The sequence below is a fragment of the Prionailurus viverrinus genome, chromosome B1, assembly GCF_022837055.1.
Source record: "Prionailurus viverrinus isolate Anna chromosome B1, UM_Priviv_1.0, whole genome shotgun sequence".
Taxonomy (NCBI): domain Eukaryota; kingdom Metazoa; phylum Chordata; class Mammalia; order Carnivora; family Felidae; genus Prionailurus; species Prionailurus viverrinus.
The window spans coordinates 21,144,421-21,159,525 of NC_062564.1; the positions used below are offsets into that span (position 1 = coordinate 21,144,421).

At 40.1% G+C, this 15,105-nt stretch overlaps 1 protein-coding gene across 1 annotated transcript in view; it reads left to right on the forward strand.

Moving 5' to 3' along the window:
- Nucleotides 1-15,105, forward strand: part of MTMR7 (myotubularin related protein 7) — a 107,203-nt gene that overhangs the window by 46,586 nt on the left and 45,512 nt on the right. The window contains exons 4-5 of the mRNA XM_047854828.1: nt 4,352-4,509; nt 14,410-14,538. Of these exons, the coding sequence (XP_047710784.1) occupies nt 4,352-4,509; nt 14,410-14,538 (287 nt within the window). The remainder of the gene's footprint in view (nt 1-4,351; nt 4,510-14,409; nt 14,539-15,105) is intronic.

Consider the following 15,105-nt stretch of genomic DNA (forward strand, 5'->3'; position numbering starts at 1 on the left):
TTCTTTTTCTTTTTAAAGTATTTTTATTATAATATTAAGTTACCTTTTGTTTCTCCCAATTAGTCTATCATGATACTTCCCTCATTTTTTTCCCCTGAAATACTCTGTTTTCATAACCATTTAGCCTGATACCTGGGCAACAAACTAGGTTGTTTTTCTTCCTTTTCTAATTGCTTTGTCTTACCCACAGCTGCCTTATCTGCTCGAGTGAACACCCTTTCCTTTTTTATGGAAGAGAAGGAGCAGAGGTGGGGTGCAGAGACTGGGCCATTTGTGGGCTTGGTGGTTCCAAGTTGAAAGTTGCCACTTGGTGGCATAAATCTTCCCCAGGGAGTGGGAAGAGGGCTTACCTGAGAGCGAAGGCGTCAATGAGAACCATAGGTATGGAACCGAGAGCAGAGACTAGTGCTTCTCTGTGTTAAGGGGCACGTGATGAACAGCTGTGCTCAAACAACACAGAGTCAGTCAAAACCTGCATCTTGTTCGCTACCTGCCAAGTCCTGAAACACCAATTTGGTTTTCCTAGAAACATGATGAAGATGCTATCCATTATTATTTTTGTAAGTTTATTTATTTATTTTGAGAGAGAGACTGCAGGAGGGGCAGAGAGTGGGAGAGAGAGAGAGAGAGAGAGAGGGAGAGAGAGAGAGAGAGAGAGAGAGAGAGAGAGAGAATCCCAAGCAGGCTCCGCACTGTCAGCACAGAGCCCTATGTGGGGCTTGAACTCAAGAACTGTGAGATCATGACCTGAGCCGAAAGGAAGAGTTGGATGCTTAAGTGACTGAGCCATCCAGGTGCCCCGATGCTAGTCATTCTTAATTTAATGTAGTACTTTAGAAATTATCCTTTTTCTTTCTGAACAGATAGAAAAACCTTCAAATCTGCCTTTGCCTAGCATTTGTAAGATTTAAGTAGGTCAATAAAGTACATGCTCGAATGATTTCTACATAACTTTTTCTGAAATTTTTTCTTTTGCTTGGAGGTGCACATTCAGTGCAAAGGCATGTGGGGTATTTGCTTCTTACGGGAGCAGCTGTAGGGGAGAGGCCTTCAGTGCACCTGGCTTAGAAACCTGCTGTCACTAGCAGCAGAAGAGGCTCAGACCTTATGGTGTAAGAAGCCAGTGGAGTATCACATGTCTGTTTTAAGAGACGAAGGTGAGAAATGAGGGATCTGACTTTTCCGAAGCAGGTATGTTCTTTCAGTTCACATTCTGTAAAGACTAGAGATTTCTGTAGCCCTACTTTTGTTTTTAGCTCCCCTACTTGCTGATGACTATGAATTCTGCTAGGTAGGGGTACCTGGGTGGCTCAGTCAGTTAAGTGTCTGACTCTTGGTTTCTGCTCAGGTCATGATCTCACACGTTTGTGAGTTTCAGCCTGGTGTCGGGTTCCGCACTGACATTGTGGACCCTGCTTGGGATTCTCTCTCTCGTCCCCTCTCTCTGCCCCTCTCTTGCTTTCTCTCAAAAACGAATAAATAAACTTAAAAAGAATTCTGCTACGTATTTTGCAGAAGATGGAGGTGAGCGGAACAGATCGTTGTGAATGGGAACTATTCAGTAAAGTTTGCATCTGTGTTAATGGTACTTTATAATTTCTCAGAGCCGGCAGGCCTCAGCTGAAGGCTTCACCTGGGCTGGCCTTTGTGTGAGAAGCTTGCCTACATTAATAAGACTGAGTTTGGGCTGACAAAAATGTGGGTTTCTTTGCCCTCGTGAAGAATTTTAACTTACATTGGGCTGGAGGTATGACTGATCACCCTTTTGCTTAAAAAAATAACACAAAACATTTCACAGTTTAGTGGTAACCCATTCTAATGCCTCCCAGTTCAGAATTCACGAATGATCTTGTTCACGTCTGCCTTAAGTTATTCCTGCTTTCTGTACCGTGTCTCTGCCTCCTCCCAATGACAGCAGGCATGAGCCCATACATAGGAAACTCTGTGTCCTCCACTGGTTTCCTTCTACCTTTGCACCCATCTGTAACTACTTAATGAAGGGGACTTAGCTTCCATTACTAACCCTGTCTTCATAAGTTCTGCTTTCACTGAGGGAACCAAGGCTTTCTCAAGAGATTCTGTTGCCCTCTTAAACAAATTGCATTTGCGGTTAACATTATGATATCAGAGGCCTGAGTCATGAAAATGGTACTGAGAGATGGAAAAGATGTGTCAGTGTCGAGCCATTGGTTCCCAGAAATGGATCTCAATTTTTTGTGCTGTCTGCTCAATAAGCTAAGATTACAAGAAACAGTTCCTACTGAGAGCATCTTTTCTGTGTTTGTACAGATAGCTGTAGGTGTGTATTTTCTTATTGATTGAAATCGTCCATATTCTAAAGTTTGAAGTTTAGAATATATGATATCAAGAGAAACTGAACTAGAACATAGTTTATCTTACAGGTACACTATAGTTGTTTACTTCTTTTTTGTTTTTTTTACAAGAAAGACTACATGTCTAATGAAAAATATGACCCTTATCTTTCTTCTTCCATGTAGATGAGTCATTTCAGTGGTAATCACAAGCCTGAAACTGAGTTTAGATCTTAGGCTGCCTGTGTGTTGCTGTGGCCTTTTGCTGGTGGTGAGGTCCTTGACTGGGTCTCCAGATGCATGTTGAAGAGCAGTTAAATTATCCATATCTGAATGTCATCAACAGATTAAGGAATAAATGAGGGGACCTCAGAAAACTGTGAGGAGAAAAAAAAGCTATTGGAAAAAAAGAGGAAGGTTAAGAGGATGGAACAAGGAAAGAAAAGACACAAAAGTGGTCCGTCTGGGGAGAAGAGAGAAGGATCTGCCTGAGACAGGCAGTGCGTGTGCTTTGGAGAATGCACTCTACAGCCAGGTTGCCTAATTTCAATCCAGAGTCCCCATTTATTAGCTCTGTGGCCCTGGGAATGTTCCTTAACCACTTTTTGCCTCAGATTTCTCATCTGGAAAATGAGGCCCATCGTAAGTTAATACATTTGTTAAGAACAGAATCTGGAATGAAATACAGGTTTAATGAGTATCAGCCATGATTTCTCTTTACTAGCGATGTGTGGATCTGCACTATCCAATATGGTAGCCAGCACCTGCATGTGGCCGGTGAGCACTTGACATGGAGCTAGCATGGAATTTCAAAGACGTTGTGAAGCAAGATATATATAATATTAATAAGTTCTATATTATGCACATATTGAAATAATATTTGCATATATTGGGTTACCAATAAAATATATTAGTACAATTAATTTCATTGTTTCTTTTTAGTTTTTTAATGTGGTTTCAAGGGCATTTTAAGTGACATATGTGGCTTGCGTTACATTTCTGTTGAGTAGCACTGGCCTAAATGCTTCCTTCAACAGGGCGAGACTGGAGCAAGAAAATCAAATTTTAGCTTTAAATGGGAAAGGCTGTGGAGCTTCGGCTCACAAGCAGAAAGGGTGTTACATAAAGACAAAGACATCCTTGCAGAATTGAAAGGAGAGTTTCGTCGTACATCCTTAAATTTGCCCTTCATGACCAGGATGCCTGACACTATGAATTGATTTTTTTATTAATCCTATGAATTTTGTATGAGCACTGTAATTATGACATTGATGTGTTTGCTAAAAGTTCAGATGTTTTCCGGGCAAACACTTAAATACATTACACAGCCTTTCTTTAAATTTTTTTTAATGTTTATTTTTGAGAGAGAGAGAAAGAGAGTGTGTGCGAGCACGAGTGGGGGAGGGGCAGAGAGAGAGGAAGACACAGAATCTGAATCAGACTCCAGGTTCTGAACTGTCAGCACAGAGTCCGATGTGGGGCTTGAACCCACGAGCTGTGAGATCATGACCTGAGCCTAAGTCAGACACTTAACTGACTGAGCCTCCCAGGTGCCCCTACATCCCACAGCCTTTCAATTGCTGTTTCTTTTTTGAATATTGTGAGCATCAAAATATGGCAGTGGTCCGGGCCTCTCTCTACCTCTGAGAAGCCGTCCCAAATCCAAGCTCGATATACATAAACAAACTGAGTTCTTGATGTCTAATGATACATACATTCTTAATTAATTTTTAAGTTCCATTTCTTGTATGGTCTGGAGAATATGTTTGCCTTCCAAAGAAACTTTAAAGAAAGCACACAATGGAGAAGTCCTTGTTTCTGAAAGGAAAGAAGCGTTTGCAAAGTTGAGTTGGTTTGTCCCAAGGTCTTCATGGTGTTGTCGGGAGGAGGTGGGCGTACCTACCCAGAGAGGGTGTCCCAAGGGGCCAGGAGCCGGACTGGCCTCTTGGTGTACTCTAGCCCAGACAGACTGCTTCTGGGGAGATTTGGTTCTAGTTTTGGCTTAGCTTGATTTGGCTTTATTCTCCCTTTTCTTGCAGTGAAATACGAAGAGTTATACTGCTTTTCATTCAACCCCAAGCTGGATAAAGAAGAAAGAGAACAGGGCTGGATGCTGATCGATCTCAGCGAAGAATACAAGCGAATGGGCCTCCCTAATAATTATTGGCAGCTCAGCGATGTGAATAGAGACTACCGAGTGAGTGCAGGCATCTAGTGAAATCTAAATGCTTAATCCAAGTGAACTCCTGATTCCCGTAGTTTAGCATGACTGACTTAATCTCCTTTAATTTCTTAGCTCTTTGTAGATACAGATATGTAGATCTGCAAGTCTCCCCTGGTTATTACCAGCTACATTTCCTACCTGCACCGGAATCAAAAAGTTTGGAAACTTAGAGACCTCCCCCACCCCCCGACACACAAACCCTTCTCCTAATGTTTGAGGAAATGGAAACTCAGAGAAGTCCAGTGGCCTCATGGCCAGGCAGTGGGTGGGAGAGCAGGCCAGGGCCAAGTTCTCCTGTCAGCTCTTTTTATAGTGTGGTGAGTGATTAGTGGGGAAGTCACAGAGACTCTGATGGCAGTCTGGCACCAGCTCCTCTCTGTACTCACTGAACTCTTGATTGGTACACAAGGTCACCAAGAGGCTTCCCTAGAGAAATGTGGTGAGATGTGTCTACGTTTACAGAAAGGCCTATGGAGAGGACGGGAGGCAGAAGGGGCAGAACCAATGCTGTATTGTCCCTAATGATGGGCTTACAAATCAGTGTTGGTTTCCCTATGAAGTTTTTAAATATTTTAAGTAATAAAAGTAGCATAAGAATGTTGCAGAGAATTTATAAAATAAAAAAGAACATTGCCGTCACATTCTTTTGTTAGGTTTTAAAATTTTACTTCAGATTTTTTTCTCATCTGCATAATTTAATGTCTTTTCTTATATAAGTAATGCATTGAATAATTTAAAATTGGAAAATACATAGGAAAAGGAACTGTTCGAATGTATGTAACGCAAATGGAATCATACAACACATGCCTTGTGTTCTGCTTTTCCTCACACATCATATTGCATTTTCCTGTCAATAAATATATTTCATATAATTTAAAAACATCATATAACAATTGTGTAGTATGACTGTCATATTCTGTCTACCTAATCTCCAATTTTTAGACATTCAGATTATTATTATTTTTCACTATTTAAAAATTTTTTTTTAATGTTTATTTATTTTTGAGACAGAGAGAGACAGAGCATGAGCAGGGGAGGGTCAGAGAGAGAGGGAGACACAGAATCTGAAACAGGCTCCAGGCCCTGAGCTGTCAGCACAGAGCCCGACGCGGGGCTCGAACTCACAGACTGTGAGATCATGACCCGAGCCGAAGTTGGCCGCTTAACCGACTGAGCCACCCAGGCGCCCCTATTTTTCACTATTTTATTTATTTTTTTAAAAAAAAAATTTTTTTTAACATTTATTTATTTTTGAGACAGAGAGAGACAGAGCATGAACGGGGGAGGGGCAGAGAGAGAGGGAGACACAGAATCGGAAGCAGGCTCCAGGCTCTGAGCCATCAGCCCAGAGCCTGACGCGGGGCTCAAACTCGCGGACCGCGAGATGGTGACCTGAGCTGAAGTCGGACGCTCAACCGACTGAGCCACCCAGGCGCCCCATCACTATTTTAAATAACATAGTGAGAACATCCTGGTAACTATATCTTTGCCCATGTTAAAATTCTTTTTAAAGACAGATTCCTAAAGGTCAAATTTCTGTGTCAAAAACTTTACACAAATTTTTGTACACATTGTCAGCAAGAACTGTAGATTTATATAAATTCTCAGCAGCTGTGTATGAGAAGGCTTGATTTCTTGTGCCCTCACAGGGAAAGAGTTTCGTTCTTAAACAATTTTCTTGACAATTTGATAGTGGGACAAGCAATTTCTCAATTTAACTGACATGCTTTTTGATTTCTTGATTGTAGATTTGTATATGCTTCTTGGCCATTTACACCTTATCTCCTGTTAATTGGTTACATTTTTAAAATTTTTTATTATTGAAGCATCGTTGACATACAGTGTTATACTAGTTTTTGGTGTGCAGCATAGTCATTTGGCTATTGTACACATTATGTGATGTCCAGCCTGGTAAGTATAGTCACCGCACATCATTACCACAGTATTGTTGACTATATTCCCTTTGCTGCACTTTTCATCTCTGTGACTTATTTATTTTATAGCCGGAAATTTGTTCCTCTTAATCCCTTTCACCTATTTCTCCCATCCTTCCACCTCTCCCCTCTGGAAACCACCAGCTTGCTCTCTGTATTTGTGAGTCTATTTCTGTTTTTTGTTTGTTTCTATGTGTGTGTTGATTCGTTTTGTTTTTTATGTTCCACATATAAGTGAAATAATGTGGTATTTGTCCTTCCCTATGTGACTTGTGTTTTACTTAGCAAAATGCCCTCTGGGTTCATTTAAGTCACAAATGGCAAGATCGCATTCATTTTTATGGCTGAATAATATTCCTCTGTGTGTGTGTGTGTGTGTGTGTGTGTGTGTGTGTGTATACACACACACACCACATTTATTCTATTCATTTATCTATTGATGGACACAAATTGCTTCCATATCTTGGCCATTGTAAGTAATGCTATAATGAACAGAAGGATGTATATGTATTTTTGAATTAGTGTTTTTGTTCTCTTTGGGTAAATACTCAGCAGTAGGATTGCTGGGTCATATGGTATTTCTATTTTTAATTTTTTAAGAAACTTGCATACTGTTTTCCACAGTAGCTGCAACAATTTACATTTTCACCAACAGTGCACGAAAGTTCCCTTTTCTCTACATCCTTGCCAACACTTGTTATTTTTTGTCTTCTTGATACTAACCATACTGACTGGTGTGAGATGATACCATTGTGGTTTTGAGCTGCATTTTCTTGATGATTAGTGATGTTGAGCATCCTGGCATGTGTCTCCTGGCCATTTGTGTGTCTTCTTTGGAAAAAAATAGCTATTTAGGTCCTATGCCCATTTTTTTTTCCTGGGATTATTTTGATTTTTTGGTGTTGAGTTGGGTAAATTTTTTACATATTTGGGGTATTAACCTCTTATGTATATTATTTGCAAATATCTTCTCCCATTGTTTGTTTTATTGGTGGTTTCCTTTGCTGTGCAGAAGCTTTTTATTTTAGTATAGTTCCAATAGTTTATTATATAAATATAGTAATAATTAGCTATATATATATTTGATTGCTAGCCATAGTAGTAAAAACAGTATGGTCCTGGGACAAAAACAGACACATAGATGAATGCTCTTAAACCTCTCTAAAGTGCCCTCCGGGTCACCCTCTGCTCCAGTGCCACTGACTGAAGTCTGGTGTTATCCTTCCCTTGTTTGTGTATAATGTGTCTACATTTGTAAGTAGTAATATGTGGTATTATTTTGTGTGTTTTTTATGCTTTCTACACATGGTATTGTGCTGAATGTCGTTTACTGAAACTTGATATTTCACTCAGCATTGTATTTGTGAGATTCATTTCACTTAATAAACACATCTGTAATAGTTACCACATGCCACTGTTCTAAAAAGCCTGACAACTGTTAGCAGTACCATGTGGTAGGTGTTGTTAGTATCCCTGCGTTGCAGATGTAGAAACTCAGGCATAGCCCAGTTAAGTAACTGTCCAAGACCCAGAGAAGTTCAGAGACTGTTGATACCTTTAGCTCTCATTCATTCATTTTTCACTATTGTATCATATTATATTTTACAAATATACCATATTTCTAAAAGTTATCCTTGTCTCCTTCTCTCTCTTTCTCTTTTTTTTTAAATTTTTTTTATTAAAAAAAATTTTTTTTCAACGTTTTTTATTTATTTTTGGGACAGAGAGAGACAGAGCATGAACGGGGGAGGGGCAGAGAGAGAGGGAGACACAGAATCGGAAACAGGCTCCAGGCTCTGAGCCATCAGCCCAGAGCCTGACGCGGGGCTCGAACTCACGGAACGCGAGATCGTGACCTGGCTGAAGTCGGACGCGTAACCGACTGCGCCACCCAGGCGCCCCACTCTCTTTCTCTTTTTGTTTTATCATCACAAAGCTGTTAACTGGCTAATACATGACTCATGGTTGAGCGTTTCCATCTAGGAGTAGAATTTCTGAGTTAGAGGGTATGTGGATTTTAACATTACTAGATATTGCCAAATTCTTTCCCAAAGTGTGTACGTGGACTTAACAGACCTGATAGCAAGATATACAAGTTCTCGCTACTCCACAGACTCGCCAACAGTTGGCATTGACATTATTTGGTGATACACCTACTCATTGATCTAGCAGTATTACTTTTGGGAATTTATTGTAAAGAGTTAATAGCATACACACATGATGTACACAGTGATTTATTGAGGCATTGTTTGTAACAGCGTATCTTAGAAGAAACTAAAATTTCTTAATAGAGGACCAGTTAAATAATTTTTGCTCTATCCATATAATTAAATTAGTATGTAACCATTAAAAAATGTGGAAGATATTCATGTACTAATAAGGAAAGATTATTATTATTTTTTTTTTAATTTTTTTTTTCAACGTTTATTTATTTTGGGGACAGAGAGAGACAGAGCATGAACGGGGGAGGGGCAGAGAGAGAGGGAGACACAGAATCGGAAACAGGCTCCAGGCTCCGAGCCATCAGCCCAGAGCCTGACGCGGGGCTCGAACTCACGGACCGCGAGATCGTGACCTGGCTGAAGTCGGACGCTTAACCGACTGCGCCACCCAGGCGCCCCAAAAAATAAAATCTTTTTAAAAAAGCATTAAATATAGTGTGACATCCGTTATCTGAAAAAGAGGGAGAAAAATAAGAATATATATTTGTATGTATGCAATTGCCCCAAAATGATAACCTGGAGAATAGGTGGGAATGGGATGAATAGAACACAAGGATATGCACCTTTTTTGTATTGTTTCATGTTTTTAACTATGTGAAATTATTAATCAAAAAATTAAAAAAATGCCAGTGTTATTGGTGTGAAGTTGATATCAGTGTGGTTTTGCTTCCATCTTCCACATCACTGACAAGTTTGACCTTATATTCATTGGCAATTCACGTTGGCTCTCTATGACTTGCCTGTTTGTTATTTTTGATCCTTTTTTTTCCATAAGATTATTTGTCTTTTTCTTATTGAAAAGACGTATGTTAACATTTATAGCTGTTACAAATATCTCCTCTCAGGAGACATTTTTACATACTATTCCTGGGGAATCGTTGGGTCCTCAGAAGTTTTGAATTGTCAGTGTTTACTATTTTGTTTCATGTTTCAGCATATTGTTGCTGTGTTTTTTTTTTTTAATCCTGGCCTACTTGCTAAACTCTATCCCAGTTTGATGCTGTATAATATCCATAATTACATTTATATTAATTATGGTTATTATGGGTTTCTAGTAAGTTTTGATGTTGTAGAGGTCAGTTCCTTCCACATAATTCTTCTGATGTCATGAATTTATAGATTATTTGGGATAGAATGGATACGTGATACTGAATTTTCTTCATAATTACATTTAAATCTAACAACCATAATCTTATACCGTGAGTAGACATTTGGGGCTTCTTTGTCTCCATCATTATGAAATATGTGGCAATGGATTTTTAGCCTTGAAATGAAAGGGAGGAAAATCCAAGTTTAGTAAAGAAAATTGGGTACCTTTTGAAATTTTTCAAAAATATGACACGCCCTTGAGTAAGGAAGAAAATGAATCTAGGCTGCATCTTGTGGAATAATATTTTCTTGGAGACACAAGTTCTTCCTATTTTTGAAGAGATTTCCTTCTAGAACTAGTAGCACAAACATGACTCATATTTAGTCACTTACGTCCTACATGTGGAGACTGCAAAACATGAGTTAGTCAGCATTTCTTTTCAAAAGTAACATGCAGCAAACCCAAACTAACAACCAAAGGATTGTGTTGAAGCAGAAAAGGTGAAAACCTAGGGGATTTTCTGATTTTACTAATATGATGGAAATAGTGAGAAAGACGATGTGCCCTTCTCTATTACCAACTTAGAAATATAATAAAAGTTGCTTCAAAAACTTTCTGACTCACAGTCCATTGAGAAAGTTGTGGCATCATGCATTACTTTGTTTTCACCTCATAGTTGACAAAATGTTTGCTTCTTCCTCCCTTCTTTTACAAGAGTTATGTCTTTCTTCTTAGAAAGAAACAGGTTCAGAACCTGTGCTGCCCTTTTCTGTGTGTGTGATGTTTTGAGACTAATTACCACCACCACCACCATCATCCTCATCATCAACTCTGTCATCATTCCTATGAGTCCTCTTTATAAGACTTGTCTGTGACAGTCTAACTCTCAAAGTGAAGATTTCCCTTTGTACGTAACTCCTGGAATTGTCTTTCTTAAATAAAAGAATTATCGTTCACTACTTAGGTTAAAATTTTAACCTGTTTCTCTTGGAATAAAATTTAAAATATAGTAGGAACCAGTAATTTACAATCTTGTCGGTTTCCATTTTCTACAGCTATATTTTGTGTGCTACATATTATTTTATTATATTTATATGTAAATTGTTTTAGGCAACTCACACCCTCCTTCTCCCCTAATATTATATCATAAATTCCTTGAAATAAATTTTAGATACTAAATGTTTAAGAAGAAAGCTGTCTATATAGATACAACTAACTCTCCAAAGTGCTCAGCTGAGTGGTCCTCCATAGATACAGAGGTCTAATCAAGACATCTCGGATGGCATCTCAGGTGGATACTACCTTGCAATGGTAAATGAATTTACTGCAAGATTATAACTGGGTCAAAAGAGATCAACTTTCCTGGGAATGCGAAGTCCTTGAAGCCAGTAGCTCTTTTGTTATTCATTACTGCCCCAGCACCTAACATAATGCCTGGAACGTATTAAGTATTCAGTAGGCAACAATATCATACTAAAATCATCAACAACATTGTACTATAACCATCAAACTTGCTAAGTAAGAGACTAGAACTTAATAATCCCAACCACTGAAAAGAAATGATATTCATGTAACGTGATAGAGGCGCTGATTATCACTTCAGTGACAGTCATATTACTGTATATAAATGTATCAAATTAACATGTGTACACCTTAAATTACACAATGGTATATGTCAAATATATATATTTTTAAACTAGTTGAATGAGTGAAACAATTATCCAAAGAGATTTTCTGGGCAAGGCTAAAAAACCAAGATAGGCAGGCACTCTTGGCAGGCTAATTTATTTAGTGGAGGACAAAAAAAATCATTTCCTTATTAATAAAAAAAAAAGTACGCAGAAATGATTTTAACTTATTCTGCTTTCATTGGCTTAAGCAGCTAATGTAAAGAAAGAAAATTCAGAAGAAAAGCTTTTTGTATTTTTCTGAACTCCCATTCTCTCTGAATTTTCCTACGTAATTTTCCAAACCAGACAAAATTTGGGGACATGCATTGATTAGTTTCAGAATTTGGTAGCCTAAATTGCACCATGCTGTGCATTATTCATTGTCAGAATTTTTACTATGACTGTGTGAGCTTATTGCAGAAATGAGAGTGGTCAGTGCTATCCATGACTGTTTTTTAAATTTCTCTGTGAAAATGCCATCTGCTTTCATGAACGCAGGGTGGATTCACTTTTGTTTCCAGCCTGGTTAAGAATTTGTATCTTGAAACCTGAGCTAATAGACACCACGAGTCTGACTTTTTTCCAAAGGTATTTTAGCTTCTCTTAGAGCTTCCCATGCAAGAGCTTATCAGAATGTCCATATTTCAGTTCTTAACCTTGAACTCTTTTTCACCTCGACTCAGTACTCTGGGGGAAGCAGGAGCCCCTGTAAATGGCATTGGTGTGTCCCTAGAGGGGAGGCCATGACCACCACTGACTGGGTTGAGGTGTTAAGCTCTTGGTGTTTGCTCATGCTAACCAAAAAAGGTCTACGTTGCCTTCACTGTGGAGAGGGAGGGCCCATGTCTTCTTAAAGGGCAGGAAAGTTTTTCCTGCTCTTCTGGTGAAGAAAGAGGACCCGGAGTGGATAGCAAATGGTCAGGTCCCTAAGTATTAAGGACAGTGAGTTCTGGGTGTTTATCTCTCCTTTGGTCCTCCACCAGGTATGGTGCACATAAAGGCTCCAGCGTGACACAAGCTGGGCATCCTTTGGCTGTGGGAGGCCACAAGAGGACCTGACAGGAGCTCCACGGTTCCTAGTTCACCTCTTTGTTACTCAGAAAGCCTGTGTGTAATAGGCATGTTGAGAAATCTCACCTATTACTTCCTTATTTAATTTAATCATAACTTTGCAATTCCTTAGTGTTGTATAGTGAAGAAAGTAGGTGATTCCCGCCTTACTGAAAACCTCCTAATTTCCTTTTTAAAACTTATTTTAAGGAAATGTTGTAAGTCTGGTACAACGATTACACGTCTCTTGAACTTCAAGCTAGCGGGTGTGTCCTGTCTAGTGACATTCTAGCCGACTGACTGAAGAGAGGTGCAGATGCCAGATTTGCATGGGGAGGAGGGTGTAGTGTCTTGTGGTAGTAATTCCAGTAAGAACCCTCTGCGTCCACCTAGGTTGGACCATCTATTCTTGGGGCAAGATTTTCCTCCAGAGTATCAGTGTTCCCGGTATGGGATTTCCTCTGGAGTGTCAGTGCTGGAGCCTTGAAGTCTCTGAAGTCTTTGATAATCTTCCCTGAAATGTCTTTGGCTCAATGGTGAAATTACACTTAGAGCCTGAGAACGTCACTTTTGTGGTCCTTTTATCTCCTGCTCACTGTCGGGCACCAGTCTGGTAACTAAGACAGTGGAGGCAAGTCGGGGTGGGGAGGTACCATCACAGGACGATTTTCATGAGCTGTGGAGAGGAGGCTTGGCTCTTGCTTGGGGTGGGTTTCTGTTGCCTTCAGTTCCATCTTTGTAGAGGAGTGAGTGTGGGTTGGAGGTAGACCGAGGACAGGCAGCTAATGCATTTCCCTGTTGTTACTGCTCCTTGAGGACTCTTGAAATGGCCAAGAAGAAGGTGCTTGACTTCTGGAAAATAGCAGCCACTTTGGCAAAATCCAGGGAAATGCCATCCAGGTGATCTTCACATTGAAAAAAGATCGACTGGCTGATGTCAAAGCGAAATACATACTGAGCCACACGTCAGCGATTACTGTTGCTACCTCTAACATTTTTGTTAGACCTAGTGGTTTATAAAGTGCTTTGTCATGGGTGTTACCTGAGTTGATCCTTACATCGACATGTTGGGTATTATTTCTGTGTGTCATCAGTTTCAGAGGTCAGTGTAGTTTGACATTCCTGAAGGTCATGAAATTGGCAAATTGCAGCTACATTCTGAAATGCTGATTCTGACTGAATCACAAGATCATTCCAAGGCTCCAGAGTTTACACTGTGGGAATCACCACTAGTGATGGGCAGAAAGAATAAAATCATTTCTTACCATCTGTAAAATCAACATGTAAGAAACAGAAATAAAGCTGTTAAATTGTGTGGTACCAAGTCAGATCTAGAGAGTTACCTGAGCTGGAAGTGCAGGGAGGAAATTTCTTGAAGGAGGTGGAGTTGGGTTGTCCCTCGAGAATGGAGGAGATTTGGGAAAACCCAACGGAAGAAGTTTCTAGGGAGGGCACTGGCTGGACTGCTTTCTTGGAGGCAGGAGTGCACATGTTGTGTGCTGGGGACAGAGAAATGGCCCCGGGGGCTCACCCCTGGTGCTTGCCTCCCACTGTCAGGCTATCTTTCACTCAAAAAAGGCAGCGAAATTGTTTTCAGCTCCCAGGATGCTGAATTATAATTTGTCCCTTCTTGAGGTGAGAAATGCCCACCTGTCCCTGTCTTGCTGCTCGCAGTGCCCGTAGACAGAACGGGCAGTGCACAAGGACAGGTTGCTAAAGAGTGTTTGCTTCTCTTTGTGAGGATTTCATGGAATCACCAGCTCTTCATTTCTCCGAAGTAGCTGTTGGTAACTCGGTTAAGAAAACGTATACGCGCAATGTATAAGTATGCTGAATGGAATTTCTTGTGGCAGTTCACAAAGCATTACTGGATTGCCTAAAAATTCCCCTTGTGTTTTCCGTGACAGGTTTGTGATTCTTACCCTACTGAACTGTATGTTCCCAAATCGGCCACAGCACACATCATCGTGGGGAGTTCCAAATTCCGGAGCAGACGGCGATTTCCTGCCCTTTCTTACTACTATAGAGATAACCACGTAAGTCTCAAGGCATGCTTTTGTTTTATGCTTTGCTTTTCTTGTTTTATCATAAACAGGCACTCTCTAGCAGTGTTCTGCTGTGTGTGTGTGTGTTTGGGTTCTTAAAGGGATGTGAATAGTGCTGTATGTGGCATGACACAACACAACTATGCTTGAACTCTTACCTTATGTAGAAGTCGACCTTTCATGTTTATTTGATAATAAAGTAATGGGGATACAGTCAGAAAACAGTTAAATGTAATCATTCAAGTGAGTTCCTATCCTTTTTTTTTTAATTAAAAAATTTTTTTTGTTAATGTTTTTATTTATTTTTGAGACAGAGAGAGACAGAGCATGAGCAGGGGAGGGGCAGAGAGAGAGGGAGACACAGAATCTGAAGCAGGCTCCAGGCTCTGAGCTGTCAGCACAGAGCCTGATGTGGGGCTTGAACTCAGACCACAAGATCATGACCTGAGCTGAAGTCGGATGCTCAACCAACTGAGCCACCCAGGCGCCCCAACCTGTCCTTTTCTAAGTGGTCACCTCGGACAGTTCTGTGCTTATCCCAACAGTGCTGGAGATCCT